Genomic DNA, 22,150 nt, shown 5'->3' on the forward strand with positions numbered 1-22,150 from the left:
GTATCATGGACTTTTTGGAATCCTAACTAAATAGAACCAATACCTCTAGACAATGGGACTGAAGAGACAGGATTAGCTGGAGGAGAAAGTGGGAGGAAACCAGGTGAGCGATAAGCACTGAAGGTATGTGAGAGGAGAGCAGGGCAACAGAGGTTTGTTTTAGTTTTTTTGGGTTTTCCACCCCTCCTTCCACCCCCTTGGAACCTCATTCCACAAGAGAAAGGCAAGACACCAAAAGAGGCCTGAGGTATCAACTACTTTATTATTCGGCAGAGACAGCCCCGGGGCCCAGGGCTCTGCTACTCCTTGTGGATGTCTTTGTGGGAGGCCACGCCCACCTTTATCACCAATATGAGGAACTCCTCGAAGTTAATTGCACCATCGCTATTGACATCCAACTCTTGGAACCAGGTGTCTGCATCCTTTTTCTGTCAAGATGGAGGAGAAAGAAGCCAGTGCGTAAAGACCTTGGCAAGAGCTGAGCCATGGCTGTCTGCATAGGGTGGCGTAGGGGACCAGGGACCCAGGGCTTCATTGGCCAGACAGAGACCCCTGCCACACCCAGCCCCTCCTCACCTTCATGTACTGAGGACACTCTGTCTCTAACAATTTCTTCAAGTCATCTCTGTAGAGGGCGTGGTAATTCCCCTTCACCAGGGAGTACTTGTGGTAAACCTCAATGAGGGAGTTTATGGCACTCTCCAGTTCCGTCAGCATGGCGCCCAAGGATCTGCCCCACCTGCAACACGAAACACATGGGGAATCCCAGGATGGGGATGGTTCCTCTGCCCCCAGCAGAGTGAAAACTAGGGGAATACTCCTTACTCCAAGTAATGGCTTCATCCAGGCCTGCACCATTCAAATAACTAAACCCAGCAGGTGGCTGTGGCTGTGATGGGAAGGGGGGGACGGGGAAGGTCCACACAAACATACAGTGCCTGCTGACTCTCCCTGTGCCCTCAGCCAACCAGTAGCACAGAGGACCCAGCTCTGTCTTCATCCCTGTCTCACTGACTTCCTCCAAGAGCTCTGGATCTTGCTCCAGACCTCCCTTAGCTTTCTCTCCCCTCTCTGCTCCACCTCTGGCCCTCCCGGGGTGGGGGGGCAGCCCCAAAGCATGGAGCAGACTGAGGCAGTCTTACTTACCAGGTTTCCCGAAACAGAGTTGACAGAGGATATGCAGGGCTCAGTGGCAGCTCCCCTTTATAGCAGCCAGGCTGTGGCCAGCTGCCAGGGCCCTAGGCCATGCAGAGATAGCCCCTCCCTCCCCAGGTTGCCACAGCCTCTGGTTTCTCAACCAGGTGAATGGGGCAATCACTGCACAGAATGAAAAATTTTGATGGGAGGTGGGGGAGTAGGAAAAATGGAAAGAAGAAGGTATTTGCTAGGCAGTAGTGCCCAGCAGGATAAATCAGGAAGAGGCCATGGTGAGGACTCCTTTGCTGGGCCACTGGCATCATTTGGCTCAGCCAGCCTGGATGCCCACTCTCAAGTCCTCCTCTCTTGCTGCTGCTAATCCCGAGCACTGTAGACTGTGCATCTCTGAAATGGAGCTGGAGTTCAAAGTATCATTTTGAGTATTTGCGCAAATAAGCACATTTCTCCATGGCTTTCATCAGATTCTTGAAAGGGTCCTAAGACTCCTAAAAGGGGTCTTGTCCTAGCTGTTCGATTTTCGTTGTGAAAGCTGGACTATTTCTACAAAAGCTGTTGCTTGTGCGTGGTTGGACTCTGTGGGACATGCGCTGCTATATCAGGCTCTCTCCTGCCACCCACACCTCTTCCCAGCTCTCTCGCTCTGGAAGCTAGGGGTGCACTGTGCCCCTGAACAAGGAGGCTGGAGTGGGATCCCTCTGCATGCAGGAGGCACTGAGTTGCTGCATAAACACAGGAGGGACCCTTCAGCCCTCTCTGGGAAGATTGTGTGCCTCTGACCCCAGGAGCCTAGGCTGAAGAGGAACCCAACTGCATGGGGGTGGGGTGAGGGTGAGAAGGGGTTCTTTGGGGAAGCCAGAAGTGCTTTATGCCCAAGGGGAGAAGAGGAGGTGGCCAATCCCCCAGGATTTCAGGAGGAACAAGTACTCCTGTCCTCCAACGAGATGCCACTTGGATTAACTGGCTTCCAGTGCTGAAGATTGTGGGGCATCTCTCTTGTTACAAAGCACAGAGAGCCTCAGAACATGTCTACCAGGAAAGCCGTACACAGAACCCACCCAGTCTGCAGACAACTGACATCCAGAAAGGTAAAGCAGTTCACCCAGAGTTTTGAACAATGCAAAGATGGGAGGGCCCAGAGATTCATGTGCCAGAACCTGACCAGACAAGAACATGACTCTGCTGAGAAAACTCTCCTCTCTGTTTCCTTCCTGGCATTCAACAGATATTTACCCCATGCCTCTCCAGGACACAGGCCATGATCGCCTCCTGGGGGAAGTAGATGGGATTAGCTTCTCTCTCCTTAATGTCTCCATAGTCCTTTGGGCTTCATTATATCATTAACTTTATAGCTGTGTGACTTTGGGCCAATTACTGTCTCTGTGCCTCAGTGACCTCAATTATTAAACAGGGATTAAAAATAGAGTCTATCTGCAACCCACACAATGGGAGAAGATATTTGCAAATCATACATCTGATAAGGGGTTAGTATCCAGAATACATAAAGAACTCCTACAACTCAATAACAACAAAATTACCCAGATTGAAAAATGGGCAAAGGACTTCAATAGACATTTCTCCAAAGAGGATATACAAATAAGCCCATGAAAAGATGCTCCACATCACTAATCATTAAGGATATCAAATCAAAACCACAATGAGATATCACCTCACACCCATGAGATTGGCTACTTCCACAAAAGCAGAATAACAAGTGTTAGTAGGAATGTGCAGAAATTGGGACCCTTGTACACTGTTGGTGGGAATGCAAAATGGTGCACTTGCTGTGGAAAACAGTGTGATGGTTTCTCAAAAAAGTTAGAAACAGAATTCCTATATGATCTAGTAATTCCACTTCTAGATCTATATCCAAAGTAATTGAAAGCAGGGTCTCAAATAGATATTTGTACATCCATGTTCATTCACGTCAGCATTATTCACAGTAGCTGAAATGTAGAAACTATCCAACTGCCCATTCAAGGATGAATTAATATATAAAATGTGGTATATTCACATAATGCGGTATTTTCAACTTTTAAAAAGGATGGAAAGTCTAACACTTGCTACAACACGGATGAACCTTGAGGACATCACGCTTATGAAATAGACCAGTCCTAGAGAAAAATATTGTTGGTTCCCACTTATATGAGGTTTCTAAGATAGTAAAATTCATAAAGACAGAAAGAATAGTGTGGGACAGGGCCTGGGGAGGGATAACAGATAGTATTTTCTGGGTTTCAATGACAACATGAAAAGAGTTCTGGGGACTGTATGCACAACAATGTGAATGTGCTTAATACAACTGAACCCTTAGATGGGAAATTTTATGTTATATGTATTTTGCCACAATTAAAATTTTAAATTTCTTAAATGCTTCCACCTAAAAAATAAATAGAATATACCTCATATGCTATTGTAAGGATTAATAATAGATGAAAAATATTTATGATTTGTAGACTTCTCTGTCTTTTTTAAAGATTTTATTTATTTACTCATGAGAGACACACAGAGGGAGGCAGAGACACAGGTGGAGGGAAAAGCAGGCTCCCTGTAGGGACCCTGATGCAGGACTCAATCACAGGATCCCAGGATCAAGACCTCAGCCAAAGGCAGATACTCAACCACTGACCCATTCAGGTGTCCCAATTTGTAGGCTTCTCTTAATATGTATTGCACTTTAATAAAAAGTTTACACAAAGAACATGTGAAGTACTTAGGGTGTGCAGAATAAGTGAGCAAGTGAGTGCTGGGTGAGCGTGCACCATGACAACTGCACTGCAAGTGCCTGACTGCCAAGCTAGACTATGAGCCCTCGAGGACCCAGACTGGCCCACCCATCCCTGCCTCCCCAGAACCCCACACAGGACCCCACACAGTGCCTAGCAGACACAGTAACAGCAACAACAACCAATAATAAGAACAAATAACAGCAAAATAACATTGATTGGGTTTCCACCATGTTCCAGGAACTGTTGTGCTTTATCTACATCAATCCATTGAATCCTCATGATAACCTATGAAGTAGGTACTATCACAATCCCCATTTTACAGACGAGTAATTTGTCATCAAATTACTTAGGTGACATGATGTGGTATCATCCACTTCCTGCCTTTGCCTGGAATGCCTCTTTGCCAGTCAAGCCCTCCTTGTCTTCCTCATCCAGCCCGGGTACCATCTGCTCCACATCCATCCCTGATCCTCCTCCCCACACTCCTATCAACACTGAGTTAATTCTTCTCCCCACTCCACCAAATCTTCATACATCACAGCATTTTTCCTGCTTTGTTATGATTCATCTGTTTCTTATCTGCCTTTTCTTTGGGACAGGGAGCCCCTTTAGAGTAGAAATCACTTCACATTCCTGGGGCCTGGTATATAGTAGGTGTTCGATTAATGGTAATTGAGGGGATAAATGAACACAAAATTAAACATTGGATCTATCCCTTATCCAATGCAGAAATTCCCTTTATCACATCCCTCTTGTGTAAATCATTTTTGGAACATGGCAGGATGTAAATGTATCAACCAAATGCAATTTAATTTCCTTGATGAGAGGTGAGTCAACCTTTTGATAGAAAAATGGGGCTGCTCCTGACATATACAATAACAAGTTTCAACTAGTGAATAAGCACTTAGTGCACACCTATTGTCACCAGGCCTCTCCTGCGTGGACCTGGCATAATAGCACCTTACTTATCCCAAATAGTACAATATACTTCTGAAATATTTCTATAACACTGCCTCATCTGATAACCCTTTGAAGTGGACATTACAGGTACAATCATCCTTATGTGACCGATGAGGAAACAGAAGCACGGGGAGTTACTCAATTTTCTTCCCGTGGCATGTATCTGCTTAGGTGCCAAAAAGTACACATTAGAACCCAAAAAAGTGGCTTTTCTGAGACTCTCCTTAGGATCTGTTCACAAGCTTGGGATGGAGCCCACAGTGACCTGTCTCAGTGAGGGTGAGGATGAGGTTGATGCAGATGATGTCATCCCATATCCCTGGCCCTTCAAGGGATGCTTCCTTTGGAGGCAGTCCCCTGAGAACAGTCCCAGTGGAGACAGCTTTCTTCATCCAGAAATTAAGGAAACCAGGCTCCAGGTCCAGGGAGAAGACCAAGGCAGACATAAGCCATGACCTCCTTCCAGCATCACATGCTTATTCATGGAACTTGCTGAGTAGTGAGGCCTTGAAAGTTGCCGCAGAGATGCTCCACCTGGACCGACAGTCCCGGGGCCTGAGGGGGAGCAGGAGCCAGGCTGGCAGCAGGCTGAGTGACTTGCTAGAAGAATGTGTCAGGAACTGGGTAAGCACATCAGGGAAAAGGCACAGTCTGTAATCAAACCAGCGGACATGGGGAAACCCCAGGAGCGGAACCTGCTCCTACTTACAGGAAAGAGTTCAGTCCTGGGCATGTGTCCCAACTCAACCAAGCCTGTGCCCACGGCTGAGGAAATGAGGACACAGTGGCCAGTGTAGAAACCACTGCACGCTCCCCCAACCCCTACTACAGGAAAGGGCAGGAGGTCTAGTGTGAGCCGGACCCTTAGCCCTCGAAGGTCTGTGGAAACCAGCAGTCTTAGGTCAGACAGGCAGGAAGTATCTGGCCCTAGGCCTGGCTCACTTGGCCATCCATGCTTCTGGTCATGACTAGAGATTCCCAACCACAGGCCCTATTTCTGCATTCCTTACTGCAGCCATGCTCACAACGGTAGAGGGCACACATGGCAAAACACACCCAAGGTACAGCAGCACATGCACCTCCACAGACCCCATGGAGCATGCAGGAAAGTCCAGAGGAAGAGCGCTGGGACCCAGCCTAGTCCTGAACAGCAAGCACTGGTGGATTGGCAAATGTACAAGGGGCGTCCCGTGGCAGGCCAGGTCCAGGGAACAGTGGGGGCAACACCATGCTTTAGAGCTCGACTGGTCAGAAACAAGGGCCCCTGCTCAGCCCACAGGGCTCTGCCCCTCCTGTGGCACAACTGGGAGAGGGAACCTAACCAAGTCCCATAAATGATTCCTCAGTCATTGGCATAGTGGCCATGATGATTGCCCGTCGTTCTTGGTAAACTCCTCATTGTTACCACAACACACTCAGGACATGGATTCCCAGACCATCCTCTGAGAACTAAGCCACCATGATGGGCCCCAGCAGGGCCTACGGCAGAGAAGACTGACCCAGACAGATTCTGCGTCAGATTCCTGGCTCCCGGGGAGAGAGAGAGAAAAATAAACACAAAGATGGGCAGGGGCAGATCCCTCCTGGGAGGGGTCAGAGACCATAGGAGGAGGACTTAGATGGTAAGTCACATGAGCCCCAAGTACAGTAATGCCCACATCAGCCTCAATTAGTAAAACCCAGACCCCACCCTTCCCTCCTCCAGGAAGACTTCCCTGATTGACCGTAGCCCAGGTTCCACTCATCCCTCTTCACCATAATAGGCTGGAGTGTTCCCTTTGCCCTAATCCCTGTCTCTGACTCAGCATGTGCAAAATCCAGCTCACAATCTGCTCTCAGACTGGCCCTGCCTGATCCAGCCAGCCCAGGACAATTACCCACAGCACCTCCTGGTCTTGTTCCAGCCCCTACTCAGGCCCAAGCTACTCCTGCTTTGTACACTGATTCCTTGGCTCTCCTCCAAAGCAAGGAGACCCTCAAGGGGGTCCTGGTCCAGTGTACATGTGCCTTCTTGGCTCCCGTCCCATAGTGTACGCATAGAGCACGAGTGGTCAAAACATCACCAGTAAGGCCTATCTTCCGTGTCAGACAGCCAGCTCCCCAAGAGAAGAGACTCCTCCCTCAGACAGGGGCAATTGGAAGCAGGGGCGTTCCTCCCTCCCCCCTCAGACTGGGCCTTCTGGATGTGAGACCGTGTCTCCCCTCTCAGTCCAGGGCTCCCTCCTCAGACTGGGGCTGGAATGGATGATCCCCAAGGGAGCAGCAAGCCTCCTCTCTGGACTCATAGCAGATGCCCAGAACCATAAACAAAGAATTCCCAGCACATTTGTGGTGTTGCTCTATTCTCTTCTCTCACAGGTATGCATTGCACATGCCTGTGCACAGGTACAGGTACATGCAGGCACACGCTGACAAGCGGGGCAGAGCTCTACAGCAGCTCAGGCTCCTGCTCCTGCTCCTAGATAGACACCTGTGGGCAGAGGCTGTGCAAGGCGTCCCTGTCCAGTGCGAGCTGTTCAGGGGCGTCCCCGTCCTGTGCGGGCTGTTTAGGGGCGTCCCTATCCAGTGTGGGCTGTCCGGGGTGTCCCTGTCCAGTGTGGGCTGCTCAGGGGCATCCCTGTCTTGTGCAGGGTGTCCAGGGGCATCCCTGTCCAGTGCAGGTTGTCCAAGGGCATCCCTATCCAGTGTGAGCTTTCCAGGGTGTCCCCATCCAGTGCAGGCTGTCTGGGGTGTCCCTGTTCAGTGTGGGCTGTCTGGGGTGTCCCTACCCAGTGAGGGCTGCTCAGGGCTGTCCCCGTCCAGTGCGGGCTGTCTGGAGTGTCCCTGTCCAGTGTGGGCTGTCCGGGGTGTCCCTATCCAGTGCGGGCTTTCTGGGGTATCCCCGTCCAGTGCGGGCTGTTCAGGGGCATCCCTGTCTTGTGTGGGGTGTCCGGGGGCGTCCCTGTCCTGTGCGGGCTGTTTAGGAGCGTCCCTATCCAGTGTGGGCTTTCTGGGGTGTCCGTGTCCAGTGCGGGCTGCTCAGGGGCGCCCCTGTCTTGTGCGAGGTGTCCGGGAGCATCCCTGTCCAGTGCGGGCTGTCGGGGGCGTCCCTGTCCAGTACGGGCTCTCCGGGGCGTCCCTGCCTAGTGCAGGCTGTGCCGGGCGCAGTAGCAGGCGCACAGTTGCCGGTGGTACAGCAGGTGGTAATCCTTCAGGAGCCGGCCCAGGATGAACAGGAATTCGTCGAAGCAGATCTGGTTGTCCTTGTTCTTGTCGGCAGCCCGGAACAACTCTGAGATGTAGTAGGGCTCCTTCCGGCCCTGAGGAGGGGCAGAGGGTCAACCACCTGCCCAGGCCCCCCGCCCCACAGGCACTGGGGCCTCCACCACCTTACAGGACACAGCCCCTCCCTCAGGCAGAGGCCAGGTCACCATGTGGGGCAGAATCAGGCTCCAAGGGGACATGTGGCAGGCCCTCTGCCCACTAGACCTGGGGCTATGTGGTGGACTGCACGGCCTGGGCACCCCCACCAGCTGCTGAGCTGTGCTGAGTGGCCTGTGGTATCCTGATACATCTGTCCACCGTCGGTGGCTGCTAAGCTTATCTTCCCAGTGGCCCTGGATGCTGCCCTGCAGGGACAGCCAGGCCAGGGGCTTCAGGGTGGAAGGCTGTGCCCCCTCCTTCACACAGAGAGCTCCTCAGGCACAGCCCACCTGCCCCTCATGTCTGCATGTCCAGTGCTATTACGGGGCCCCCGAAGAGCAGGATCAGATGTCTGCATGCTGTGGCATCTGCCCAGGAGTTGTTTATGACACTGAGCCTACGTCACCTTTGGATAGTGCAAAATGAGGAGAAAGACAATGTTGTGGGCCTTGAGGCTGTCCAGCACGGCCCAGAGCAGGTGGCCAGGAGGGCTGAGGATCGGGGATGCTATAGGGGAGGAGCAAAAGCACTTGAGGTGGAAAGAGACAACAAGAAGGAAGGCCAGGGTCAGCGGGCAGGAGCCCCAGGCAAGGCCTTGAGCTGGTTTCAGCAGGATTTGGCTGGTAGATGTGGGGACCCAGAGTGAAGTCTTTGGAAAGACTCCCAGGAAGGAAATGGCATCATCTGTCAGCAGCCAGGGGTCTGGAGGGTGACCCTCATCCCTGGGGGCAGGTCTGCACCTCCTGCTTCCCCCTATAGCCCACCAGCATAATTCACCTCATCTCATGTCCTCTGCAAAACTGGTTGGTTCTGGACCCTGGGGCTTCCTGCATGAGCAGGCTCTCCCTGGCTCCCCTCAGCTCAACCCCCCTGGCCCAGGCTGCCCACTGTCTGTCCCTGAGGGCCCTGTACCTGGGCAGGTCTGTGAGCCCCACGTGGCAGTGTCTGGCAGTCCCATACCCAGCCACACAGTCTAGGCACTTGGCCCTGGATGACAGTCGCCCTAGTCCCCTCTGTGACCCTCACGGTTATACTCCAATAAACTGAGGGCAAGACTCTCTCTGATGTTTCCCAAAGGTAAGTAAGGGGACATGCCAAGTGAATGAGGCGGCGCTCCTTCTGGAAGGCAGTGGCCTCTGGTCAGTGTACAGATCTGAAATCCTCTAGAGATGGTGGTCCAGAGATCCCCCCCCCCCAGGCAGGCCCTGAGGGCAGAAGACAGCACCCCAGACGTTCCTGCCAGTCCCCACAACACCTGGTAATTATAGGGCCTGAGAATGGAGAAGCCGTGCAGGCCTGAGAGGGTTTCTGAGCCCCCAAGCTGGCCCAAGAGCCTCTATTAGCCCTTCAGACAGCAGCTGGAATGGGACACTACATTTTCTTTCCCCACCTGGCTTCTGCCCAAACTGTCCTCACCCTGGTGTGGTGACAAGGAGGCTTGTGCTAGTCCCTGGGAGGGAAGCTAAAAGGGCAGGTTTGGGGCAGGGCCCCTGGCTGAATGGGGCTGCAGGACCTCTTCTCTTAAGAAACAGGGTGAGCAGAGGGATACACAGGCTGGGATAAGGACAAAGTCTCAGGGATTAGCTGCAGTAAGGACCAGCAGGGAGTTTTAGGAAAGAGAGGAGGAGAAACAAAGCTGGGCCGGATCCACCCTCCCTCTGTCAGACCCTGCCCTCCCAACCCTGTCCCAAGTAGGGGAGATAATTCCCTGCACCTATACCATCACTACTCACTTCCAACCCCACAACCAATCCTTTACTTCATCCCCACCTGACCCCAGACCCCACACACCAAGCTCTCCATGAAGCAGGGCACATTGTCCATAAGCAGAGCCTTCAACTCCTCCAGGGACAGAGTCTCCACGTCCCCCTCCCGGGCCGCGTACTGGTGGTAGCAGTGGACGATTTGGAAGAGGGATTCCTCCATTGGCTTGTGTGTCATGGCGGCGAGGCCCTGGCCAGAACCCGGAGCACCTGGGAACGGTGGAGAAACTGAGAGGAGAGCAGCACCTTGGCTAACTCTTAGGGAGCCAGCCAAGCACTGGATAAAGCCTTGTATACAGAGAATCACATGTAATCTTCATAGTGACCTTATGAGGTAGACATCATTCCCACCATTTTCCTGATGAAGAAATGATATCCAGAGAGGTTAAGTAAATTTCCCAAAAATCACACAACTGATCCAGCTGGAGATTAAAATCAATTGGAGAACCATGACTTCCTTGTTAGGACATCCATCCACTGCACACAGTCTCCAAAACAGGTGAGCTGCCCACTTCTGCTTTCTCAGACCTGCACGGACCCAGGCCCGTCCACCCACCTCCACCATTCTCATAAGAAGTGCTGACCTGTGCTGTCAGGATGGGGTTGCTCCAAAACCACCGTGCCAGCCTGTGGTTTGTCCTAGAGATTTCCCAGCGCTTAGGCAGGAGGCATCAGTGCAAGCAGGGGCCCAAGCACCGAGTCCTACATCCTACCCATCTTTGGTGCTTCTAGTTATGGCAGCCAGTGTCCTGACCTTTCACAGGTTCTTCAGCAACACCACTAAGCCATAATTGCATTCGTGAGATGATGTCACATGACACTTGCTTCCTACAATTAACTCAGCCAGTTTCAGGGACCCACCTTCCCTCAGAGCCTGATCTGAAACATCTCAGAACCACGGGAGGTCATAATGTCAGTCTCTCTACCTCAGAGTTCACCCTCCCAGCTCCAGGCCTTAGGTAGGGTCAGACACATAAATTAAATACATCCTCCTCAGATGTCCTCCCTCAATTACTGAGCCCCCGGACGCTAGAGTCATAAAGCATATTAATTCATCCAACAAACATTTCTGGAGTCCCCACAGTGTTCCAGGACCTGGTTAGGGAACGTGCGTACAACATGAGGCCAGCTCACAGTGTGGGGAGAGCACAGAGTCACACACTGGTATGATCCACTGAAGAGTACAGTTTCATGGCATGAACAAGGTACCTTGGTGCCCAGGAAGGAACACTTGCTGCCTAGAGAAGAGTTGAGGAAGATTCCTTAAAGAGACAATATTTGAGTTGGGCCTTGAAGAAAACATTTAACTGCAGGGAGAAGCATGGAGAAGGCTGGAGAGGCAGGGCGAAGACCAAGCACGGGGTGGGGGTGGGGGGGAAGAGGGGAGGGGGAGGGGGGGGCTGCCTTGGTGCCAAGCCAGGGCTGCGTTATATCCTATGCCCAGAAAGAAGCTGACAGGATTTTTAATGGGTTGGGTGATGAGGAGATGAGAAAGAAGTGGTAGGAACAGGTTTGTTGTAAGAAAATTACCAACGGTGATATGGGAGTGACCCTACCCTAAGGGGGCTCGGTACAAGTGCCCCTCTCTCAGCCCATCTCAGCCCCTCGATTTCCCTGGGAGGGGCCACACCGGCTGGTGAGTGCCTCTCCCAGAAGGCGGCGCCAAAGGACAGGTAATTGAGTCCCTGAAGGTTTTGAGAGAGTAGGAAAAGACCGAAGCCAAAACTTTTTCAGTTTGCAGAGTGAGCTTTCTTCTACCCAACAGTGATTTCTCCAGCAAGTAAGTGGCTCACCAATACACATTTATGTTTCCAAAGTAAAAACAGGGCTCAAATTTCTAGTAAAACAATTGGCAATGGTAACCTATTGTCAAGAGATATTTATTGAATACCTTTAATTTAGCCATCACTGTCCTGGGAATTTATCCCGAGAAAGTAATTAAACAGATATTAAAAAGCAATAGATGGGGCATCTGGGTGGCTCAGCAGTTGAGTGTCTGCCTTCAGCTCAGGGCATGATCCCGGGGTCCTGGGATGGAGTCCCGCATCGGGCTCCCTAAAGGGAGCCTGCTTCTCCCTCTGGCTGTGTCTCTGCCTCTCTCTTTGAGTCTCTCATGAATAAATAAATAAAATCTTTAGGAAAAAAAAAAAGCAATAGGTAGTAAAATGTTCACCTTTGCATTGTCTGGAGCTAAGAAACAAAAATAAAAATAAAAACTTTGAAACCACCTAATTAACAAATTTGGTATGCCAATATGTCCTTGGACCATCACTGGGTAATAGTCTGTCACTCAAAAGGAGCTCCGCTGCTAACCCATAACTGGTTTGTGAGGAGGAGATCATACTGCACCCCTCTTTACCCTGCCTTTTGCTCAACCTGGACACGACTCCCCACACCATCCCAGTGCATAGTGATGACCTCCTTCCACAACTATAACCACTCTTTTCACTTAATGCTAGACTGTGGACATCTTCCTACCCACTTAATCAATGCTCCCTGATTTTAATGAATGCCTAATGATTATTTCTTTGCATGTATCAAAATTTGTTTAATTAATCTATTATTGGTAGACATTTAAATTACTTTAAATTTATACATTTCAACTAACTCTTCCTTAATATTGATGTTTCTTAAGAATTTTACCATGTGTGTTAGGTGCTGGGGGGCAGGGGGACAGAAATGGCTTTATACCCCCTTCCCCAGCCAGATCTGCCCTAGTGTGCACTGAACCCCACCTCCCAGACCAGAGCTGCCACCCAACTCCCAGATGGAAGCGCCTGAGCTCCCTAGCTCCATAGCTGTTTCCCACACACCCACATCTAGACACAGGTGTCACTGCTGCAGCAAGTACACCCATAAGCAGACCCATGAGAGATCCTATTGGCCATGACTTCCTTCTGTGGGGGAAAAGAACAGGAGTACCCCCCAAAGACTTCCCTGCTTTAATATAAAAGTCAATAGACACCTTTACAGGATTACATTAATCTGTATATCTCCACATATTGACCTTTACCTGTGAGATTTATGCTTTCCTATGCTTTCATGTTGCTGTTTAATGAGTTTTCATTTCAATTTTAAGAATTGTATTAAGGATTTCTTGTAAGTATAGTGATGAGCTCCCTGTTTTGTTTGTCTGGAAAACAAAAGAGTAAAACCCAGGACCCATGGATTCATGGGTGAGTTCTACCAAACATTCAAAGAATTAAGGCTAATGCTTCTTAAACTCTTTCAAAAAATGGAAGAAGGAACACTTCCAAACTCATTTAATGAGGCCAATATCACCAGATACCAAAAGTAGCAAAGACACTGCAAGAAAAAACCACAGGCCAATATCCTTGTTGAACACACATGCAAAAATCCTTAATCAAATCCTAGCGAAGTGAATTCAGCAGCACATTAAAAGAATCATGCACCATGACCAAGTGGGATTTATCTCAGGAATACAAGGATGGTTTGACACATGCAAATCAGCCAAGGTATTATAACAAGTTAACAAAATGAAAAAAAAAATACATAATTACCTGAATAGATGCAGAAAAAGCAATTGACAGAGTTTAACACCCCTTCATGATTAAAGCCTAATAAAATAGGTACAGAAGGATCTTAACACCATATATGAAAAACTTACAAGCAACCTCATAATTAATGGGAGAAACAAACTAAAAGCTTTCTTCCAGGATCTAGCAGAAGGCAATGACATCTACTCTTACCACTTCTTTTAAACATCGTACTGGAAGTCCTAGTAGAGAAATTAGACAAGAAAAAGAAATAAAGGGCATCCATATATGAGAAGGAGAAATAAAATTATCTCTATTTTCAGATGATATGATCATACATAGAAAATTCTAAAGACTAAACAACAATAAACCTGTTATAAATAATAAATTCAACAAGGTTGCAGGGTATGAAATTAACATAAAAAATCAATATATTATTTACACAAACTATCCAAAAGAGAAATTTAAAAAACAATCTCATTCACAATTGCAACAAAAAGAACAAAATGCATAAGAAATAGCTTACTTAAAGAGTTGAAAGGGGATCCCTGGGTGGCGCAGGGGTTTAGCCCCTGCCTTTGGCCCTGGGCGCGATCCTGGAGACCCGGGATCGAATCCCACATCGGGCTCCCGGTGCATGGAGCCTGCTTCTCCCTGTGCCTGTGTCTCTGCCTCTCTCTCTCTCTCTCTCTCTCTCTCTGTGTGACTATCATAAGTAAAAATTTAAAAAAAAAAAAAAGAGTTGAAAGACCTACACACTGAAAATTATGAAAATATTGATGAATGGATTTTTAAAAGACACAAATAAATGGAAAGACATCCTATCTTCATAGACTGGAAGAATTAATATTGTTAAAGTATCCATTCTACCCAAAGTTATCTACAGATTTAATGCAATCCATATTAAAATCCCAATGGCATTTTTTATGGAAATAGAAAACAATCCTAAAATTCATATGGAACCACAAAAGATCCTGAGTAACCAAAGCAATCTTGGGCAAAAATCACACTTGCTGATTTCACAATTCATTACAAAACTATCATCACCAAAGCAGGATGGTATTGGCATAAAAACAGAAATGAAGACCAACAGAACAGATAACCCAGAAATAAGTCCACGCATTGGTCAACTGATCTTTGACAAGAATACTGAAATGGGGAAAGGGTAGTCTCTTCAGTAAATGGTGCTGGGAAAACTGAAAGCTGAAGAATGAAGTTGGATCCTGATCTCACATCATATACAAAAATCAACTCAAAATGGAGTAAAGGCTTAAATATAGGACCTAAAACCATAAAACTACTTGAGAAGAACATAGGAAATAGCTTCTTGACATTGGTCTGGGCAACAATTTTTTTGGATGTAGAGACCAAAATCATAGCCAATAAAAGCAAAATTAAACAAATGGGATTACATTAAATTAGAAGCTCTGCCCAGCAAAGGAAACAATCACCAAAGTGAAAAGGCAACCAACAGAATGGGAGAAAATATTTGCAAACCATATATTTGATATCCAAAATATATAAGGAAGTCATACAACTTAATAACAAAACAAAAAATATTTTTAAATTAATTTTTTTTATTTTTTACAATCCAACAAAAATTTTTTTTAATTTTTTTTAAGATTGTATTTATTTATTCATGAGAGACACAAAGAGAGACAGGGATACAGGCAGAGGAGAAGCAGGCTCAACACAGGAACCCAATGTGGAACTCGATCCCAGAACCCCAGGATCACACCCTGAGCCCAAGGCAGATGCTCAACCACTGAGCCATCCAGGCCTCCCCAACAAAAAAAATTTTTTTGCTTGTCTTTTTTTAACAAAAAATATTCTTAATGGGCAAAGAATCTGAACAGACATTTCTCAAAAGAAGACACAGAGGCACCTGGGTGGCTCAGTCAGTTAAACATCTGCTATTCGGCTCAGGCCATGATCCCAGAGTCGTGGGTTAGAGCTCCCACTTGGGCTCCCTGGTCAATAGGGAGTCTGCTTGTCCCTCTGCCTTCTGCTGCTCCTCCTTCCTGCTCGTGCTCTCTCTCTCAAATAAATAAATAAAATCTTTTAATAAACAAGAAGACATACAACTAGCCAACAGGTATGTGAAAACATGTTCAACTTCACTAATCATCAGAGAAATATAAATCAAAACCATAAGGATATATCATCTCATACCTGTTAGAATGGCTATATTCAGAAAGACAATAAATAACAAATGTTGGCAAGGATGTGGAGAAAAGAGAATACTTGTATACAGTTGGTGGGAATGTAAATTAGTAAAACATTGTGGAAAATAGTATGGAGTTTCCTCAAAAAAAAAAAATTGAAAATAGAGCTACCTTATGAATCCAGCAATCCTACTTCTGGGTATACATCCAAAAGAAATGGAATCGGGGGCACCTGGGTGGCTCAGTGGTTGAGTGTCTGCCTTTGGTTCAGGTCGTGATCCTAGGTCCTGGGATTGAGTCCCACATCGGGCTCCCCGCAGGGAGCCTGCTTCTCCCTCTGCCTGTGTCTCTGCCTCTCTCTCTGTGTCTCGCACGACTAAATGAAATCTTTTAAAAAATAATAGAAGAAAATAAATGAAATCAGGATCTCAAAGAAATAATCTGCACTCCTATGTTCATTTCAACATTATTTAGTAATAGCCAAGATACGGGAACAACATAAATGCCCATTGAACGATGAATGAATAAAGAAAATGCAGCATATACATACAATGGAATATTATTAGTCATAAACAGAAGGAAATCCTGCCATTTTCAACATGGGTGAACCTGGAGGACATTATGCTAAGTGAAATAAGGCAGACACAGAAAGACAAATACTGCATGATCTCACTATATGTGGAGTCCAAAGAAGTTGAACTCATAGAAACAATAGAAAAGTGATTCCCAGGGGCTGGAGGGAGGGGGAAATGGCGAAATATTGGTCAAGGGATATAAAACTTCAGTTATGCAAAATGAGTAAGTTCTGAAGATAATGTAAAACAATGTGACCATATTAATACTTCATTGTATACTTGACATTTGCTAAGAGAGTAGATCATAAGTTTTCTCACCACATAAAAAATGTAATTATATAAGGTGACTAATATGTTAATTAGCTTGATTATGGTAATTATTTCACAATGTATCATGTATATCAAATCATCAAATAGTACACCTTAAATGTATACAGTTATTAACTGTCAAATATTTCTCAACTCAAAAAAAGAACAACACCCTATCTTCTAGAAGATTATAGTCTGGAGGTGGAAGCAGACACCTACACAACAGCTGAAGGTCATGTGTGCTTAGAAGGCATCCACAAGCTTTGTGCCAGACAGACATCCCTGCGGTAGCCAGGGCATAGTCCTCACCTCACCTCCGTCCGATTGTAAAGACAGGCCACAAGCCGCTGCAGCAAAGGACTAGCTCTCTAATTAGCTTGAGAAAGCTAGCTCAAAATTGGCCCTGAAGCCCAACACCTCTACAGAATATTAGGTTCCGGGAGGCGGGAGGGTAGATTTCAAACAATTACTTTAAAAAGTAAAGAAATACGGCCACTTTGACACCAAAGATAATGAACCAGGTTATAATGGTTAAATGAAGCTCCATTTGGGATTTTTACCAGTTCTCATCAGTGTTTATCTACTTTCTATTTTACAGACCTATTTTTATCTTTATAGTTAGAACCAACTAATATCATACTCAATGGCCTCCCTGGTCGTATCTGGAACTACCCAGTGATGGTCTATGCCTGAGAGGGGTTATTAGATGCTTTAGAATCATTAGGGAGAATCTTTGAGATGAAAGACAAAGTGTGACATTATTGCATTTTCTGGGTAACTCCGTTTCTTTGCCATGTAGAAAATTAGAATGGTATCAGGGTATGAAGAGTGACGGGGCTGCTTCTGTAGAATCAGGAGGCTTCTGGAAACAGAGAATATTACTAAATATATAGAAATAACTAAATGAGCACTTCCTCTGGCCTGAGCACAGACTCCACACCTACCCATTCGTCTCACCTGCATAAGGATTGGTGATAAAGGGCAGCCCCAGTGGCGCAGAGGTTTAGCGCCGCTGGAGATCTGGGATCAAGTCCCACGTCAGGCTCCCTGCATGGAGCCTGCTTCTCCCTCTGCCTGTGTCTCTGCCTCTCTCTCTCACTCTGTATCTCTCATGAGTAAATAAAATTTAAAAAAAAAAAAAAAAGGATTGCTGATAAAGAACCCAAGGATTGCTGATAAAGAACCCAAGGAATCAGTCAAGGAACATGCTCAAAGCAACATAGTTACTAAATGCAAAGGCACAATTCAAACCTAGACTGGCTCCATGGCACCTATTTTTCTTTTCTCTTTTTTTAACAGCTTTATTGAGATATCACTGACATATAAAAATTATATATATTTAAGATGTACAACTCGAAGTTTTGATACATGTGTACATTGTGAAATGATTACCATAATCGAGCTAACAAACATATTCATAACTCTCCACTATTACCATTGTGTGTATGTGTGTTGGGAAGATTTAAGATTTATCCTTTCAGATGACAAGTATGCAATACAGTTTTGCTAACTATCATCACCATATTGTACATTAACCATGTTATCGTGCCTCTGAATAACAGACGATCCTGCTGAGAGAAGAATCCTGTAGTTTGAGAAAATGGCTGATCCAAGCACACATGCAGGTGGGAGAGACAGAAGGAAAACAGCCATGTAAAATAATGTAAACGAAGAGCAGAGAGACAGAGAGAGAAAGGAGGTGAGGTTACATCTGTGAGGGATGCAGAGGCCAGACCAAGGAAGACTTTGCAAATTTGGAGTTTATTCCATCCCTAAATGGGATGTAAAGCTATTAAAAGATACACCATGTTCATGGACCAAAAGATTCTGCTATTGCAAAGCTGTCAATTCTCCCAAAAGTTACCCGAAGATTCAGTACAATCCCTATCAAAATCCATCCAGGATTTTTGCAGAAATTGACCTGCTAATTCTAAAAAGTATATGGAATGCTAAAGGCTAAGAATAGCACAGGCGATTATGAAGAAAAATCGGATGAGTCACAGTACTAGATGTTAGGGTTTATTACAACAGCTACCCCAGGGACTGAGGAGAAGCCACAGAGGCAAGAGTGACACTCCGGAGCCAGAACCTGCCAATCTTTACACAACTTGGCATCCCGCCACCCACTAAACGAAGTGCTCAAGTCTCTGGTCTGCAGTGGATGGCCCAAGTTCTGGCCAGAACAGAACCAGAACCCTGGGAGACCTCACCTCCCCACTCAGGGGCTGATATCAAGGCTGAGGCGGCAACCAAGGCTCCATAACAAAATGGATGTAATGTCAGGGACCTTCTCTGCCCAGACCTCCATATGAAGAAGTCACTGGACTGCACTGCTTTTAACGAAAGCAAACAGGCAGCAGCACCCTCCCCTTGTTTCAATCCCTGGATACAACATTTTAAGATGGAAGAGAGAGAGAGAATCGTTGGTTGGAGAACAAAGGCTCTGGCAGCAGATGGAGTTTGCTTCTGGACTCTCTCAGTAAATGAGGTGAAAGCAAAGGGGCTTTGGCACAGGATGTTATTATAATCAGCCTGAGCAAAAGTACTTGGACAGGACAGCTGGCCTTCAGTTTGGGGACTTAAATCAAAACACAGAATAAAAAAGGCAACTTACAGAATGGGAGAAGATATTTGCAAATAACATATCCAATAAAGGGTTAGTATCCAAAATATATAAAGAACTATAACTCAACACCAAAAAAAAAAAATAATAAATTTAAAAACTAGCAGAAGACATGTACAGACATTTCTCCAAAGATGGTATCCAGATGGCCAACAGACATGCAAACACACTCAGCATCACTCATCATCGGGGAAATGCAAATCAAAACCACAATGAGATATCATCTCACACCTTTCAGAACAGCTAAATTCAAAAACAGAAGAAACAGCTAGTGTTGGCAAGGATGTGGAGGAAAAAGGAACCCTCTTGCACTGTTGGTGGGAATGCAAACTAGCGCAGCCACGGAGGAAAACAGCACAGAGGGTCCTCAAAAAGTTAAAAATAGAACTACCCTAGGATCTAATAGTCACACCATTGGGTATTTACCCAAAGAATACAAAGACACTAATTCAGAGGGATGCATACACCCTGGTGTTTATGGCAGCATTATCTACAATAGCCAAGTTACGGAAGCAGCCCAAGAGTCCGTCAACTGATGAACAGGTAAAGAAGGTGTGGTATATATACAATGAAATATTACTCGGCCATCAGAAAGAATGAATACCTACCATTTACATTGACGTGGATGGATTTAAAGAGTATCATGCTAAATGAAATAAGTCCGTCTGAGAAAGACAAATATCATATTTGTAGGGTAAAAGAGAGAGAGAGACGAACCAAGAAATCGACTCTTAACTACAGAGAACACAGTGAGAAGGGTGGGAGGAGAGGGAAACAGGTGACGGGGACTATGGCATGATGCAGCATGATAATGGGTTATGATGGGTGATGTGTGGAAGTGCTGAATCACCACGTTATACACCTGAGACTAATAGAACACTGTAGGTTAACTATACTGGAATTTAAATTAAATTAAAATTTCAAAAAACAGGGAACACCTAGGTGGCTCATAGGTTGAGGGCAGCCCGGGTGGCTCAGTGGTTTAGTGCCTGCCTTCGGCCCAGGGCGTGATCCTGGAGACCCAGGATCGAGTCACACGTCAGGCTCCCTGTGTGGAGCTTGCTTCTCCCTCCGCCTGTGTCTCTGCCTCCCTCTCTGTGTCTCTCATGAATAAATCAATAAAACCTTTAAAAAGAATTTTTTTTCAAAAAACAGAATAAAACACACACACACACACAAAAGGCCCAGAACCAATTAGCTTTTACTCTCTCCCATGTCACCCCATTCCCAGCTGCCAGGGTGAATGATTCAGAGGTCTGTGTTCTTTGGAGCTAGGAGAAAATAGATCATTGGTTTCTGCTCCGAATGTTTGGCACAAGCTCCTGAAACCCTTGGGATTTCCTGGGTGATGAAAACACTGAGAACATCTTGGGTTCTAATAATTGGTCATTTACTCCAGTTCCTAACACAGGGCTCCTGAAACCCTTGTAATCTCCTATGTGATAAGAACACTAGGAGCATCTTTTGTTCTAATGAGGTGAATCTGGGTGGGCACTTGGATGGCTCCCAGGTTGGGGCTGGTCACTGGTAAGAGCAAGCCCTGATTAGGAATTGAAACTTTCACTCCCCCCTCCCCACCCTCCAGAGGCGGGAGAGGGGCTAGAAATGGAGTTAATGATCCATCATGCCTATGTGAAGAAGGTTTCATAAAATCCAAAAATGTGGGGTGCAGGAGCTTCCAGGTTGGTGAACAGTTGGAGGTATTGGAGAGGGGCGCACCCAGACAGAGCATGGAAACTCCATGACCTTTCCCACATACCTCTCCCTATACCTCTCTTCCACCTTGATGTTCGCCTGTATCTTTATCATTCCCTTTAATAAACTGCTAAGTGTTTCCCTGAATTTTGTGACCTGCTCTAGCAAATTAATCAAATCCAAAGGTGTAGGAGTTCAGAAGAAACTCCAATTTGTAGCCGAGTTGAACAGAAATTGTGAGTGACCCAGGGGCCTACTACTTGTGATTGGCATCTCAAATGGAGGTATGGGCATAGTCCGGTGGGACTGAGCCCTTAACCTGTGGGATCTGACACTGTCTCCAGGTGGATGGTGCGGTGTCAGAACTGAATTAAATTGTAAGACACCCAACCAGTATCACAGAGAATTGCTTGGTGTAGGGTAAAACCCCACACACTGGTGACCAGAAGTGTCAGAAGTGCAATATTCTGGGACACCTGGGTGGCTCAGCGGTTGAGCATCTGCCTTCAGTTCAGGGCGTGGTCCTGGAGCCCTGGGATGGAGTCCTACATCGGGCTCCCTGCATGGAGCCTGCTTCTCCCTCTGCCTGTGTCTCTGCCTCTCTCTGGGTCTCTCATGAATAAATAAATAAAATCTTTAAAAAAAAAAAAGAAGAAGAAGTGCAGTGTTCTGTGTGAGTGTGGTAGTCATGAGAGAGTAAAGAAGATGAGCAGGAAAGAAGACCACGGTAAAAAAAGAACTGGGATTTCTGGCTCAGGAGGAAGGATTGTGGGTTTTACCAATTTAGCACACCTGAGAAGAAATGCCAGGAAAATAAAAAAAAACTCTCTAGAGTTTTAGGGATGCATTTCACTTGGTATTATGATCTCTACTGTGTTACTTCCACTCTTAGGGGTACATGAGGAGAAACTACCAGAAGCAGCAGTTGAATCCAAAGAGGTGAGTCTAATGGGGGGAGATTTTTATTGCAGACAAAAGACACATATTTGACCAACAGACCTTTCCCTGACCCACAAACCAGCATGGATTACTGTCTAATAATGATTGTTAACATCTCTACCCCTCCTTCCACTTTCCAAAGCATGCTCACATACGTCGCCTCCCTTAAGGAGGCTCACCTATTTTACATCAAAGGTAACAGGCTCAAGGGGTAAGTGATGTGGGACGCCTGAATGGCTCAGTGGTTGAGCACCTGCCTTCAGCTCAGGGCGTGATCCCCAGGGATCCAAGGATCCGGGCATGGAGTCCCACATCAGGCTCTCTGCATGGAGCCTGCT

The 22,150-nt window shown here is 46.7% G+C and overlaps 2 protein-coding genes across 5 annotated transcripts in view; both read right to left on the reverse strand.

The window, feature by feature from the left end:
- Positions 1 to 243: 243 nt before the first annotated feature.
- S100A8 (S100 calcium binding protein A8) lies at positions 244 to 1,303 on the reverse strand. Of its 2 annotated transcripts, none has more exons than XM_077900709.1 (3): positions 1,147 to 1,303; positions 577 to 739; positions 244 to 428 (listed from the first exon to the last, which is right to left on the reverse strand). In XM_077900709.1, the coding sequence occupies exons 2-3, from the start codon at positions 715 to 717 to the stop codon at positions 300 to 302; spliced, it is 270 nt and encodes an 89-aa protein (XP_077756835.1). In that variant the 5' UTR covers positions 718 to 739; positions 1,147 to 1,303; the 3' UTR covers positions 244 to 299. The 2 variants fall into 2 exon arrangements, with proteins under 2 accessions (XP_077756835.1, XP_077756836.1); XM_077900710.1 differs by lacking the exon at positions 1,147 to 1,303 and adding an exon at positions 826 to 889.
- A 2,796-nt stretch (positions 1,304 to 4,099) lies between these two features.
- Positions 4,100 to 22,150, reverse strand: part of LOC144315733 (protein S100-A15A-like) — a 34,349-nt gene continuing 16,298 nt past the window's right edge. For 2 of the 3 annotated variants that reach the window (XM_077900704.1, XM_077900703.1), the window contains 2 exons: positions 10,038 to 10,219; positions 4,100 to 8,143 (listed from right to left, as the gene is read on the reverse strand). In XM_077900704.1, coding sequence (XP_077756830.1) covers positions 7,967 to 8,143; positions 10,038 to 10,187 — 327 coding nt within the window. In that variant the 5' untranslated portion in view covers positions 10,188 to 10,219 and the 3' untranslated portion in view covers positions 4,100 to 7,966. Of the gene's footprint in view, positions 8,144 to 10,037; positions 10,220 to 10,593; positions 10,741 to 22,150 lie in introns of those variants that run through there. The other variant, XM_077900705.1, reaches the window with a different exon arrangement.

This window comes from Canis aureus, chromosome 6 (genome assembly GCF_053574225.1).
Source record: "Canis aureus isolate CA01 chromosome 6, VMU_Caureus_v.1.0, whole genome shotgun sequence".
NCBI lineage: Eukaryota > Metazoa > Chordata > Mammalia > Carnivora > Canidae > Canis > Canis aureus.

Bases quoted from the DNA above. Each gene is read 5' to 3' on its own strand.
- S100A8 (XM_077900709.1), bottom strand. From the start codon at position 717: ATGCTGACGGAACTGGAGAGTGCCATAAACTCCCTCATTGAGGTTTAC. The intron at 429-576 runs GTGAGGAGGGGC...CCATCTTGACAG, and splicing joins AGTGTCCTCAGTACATGAAG to AAAAAGGATGCAGACACCTG.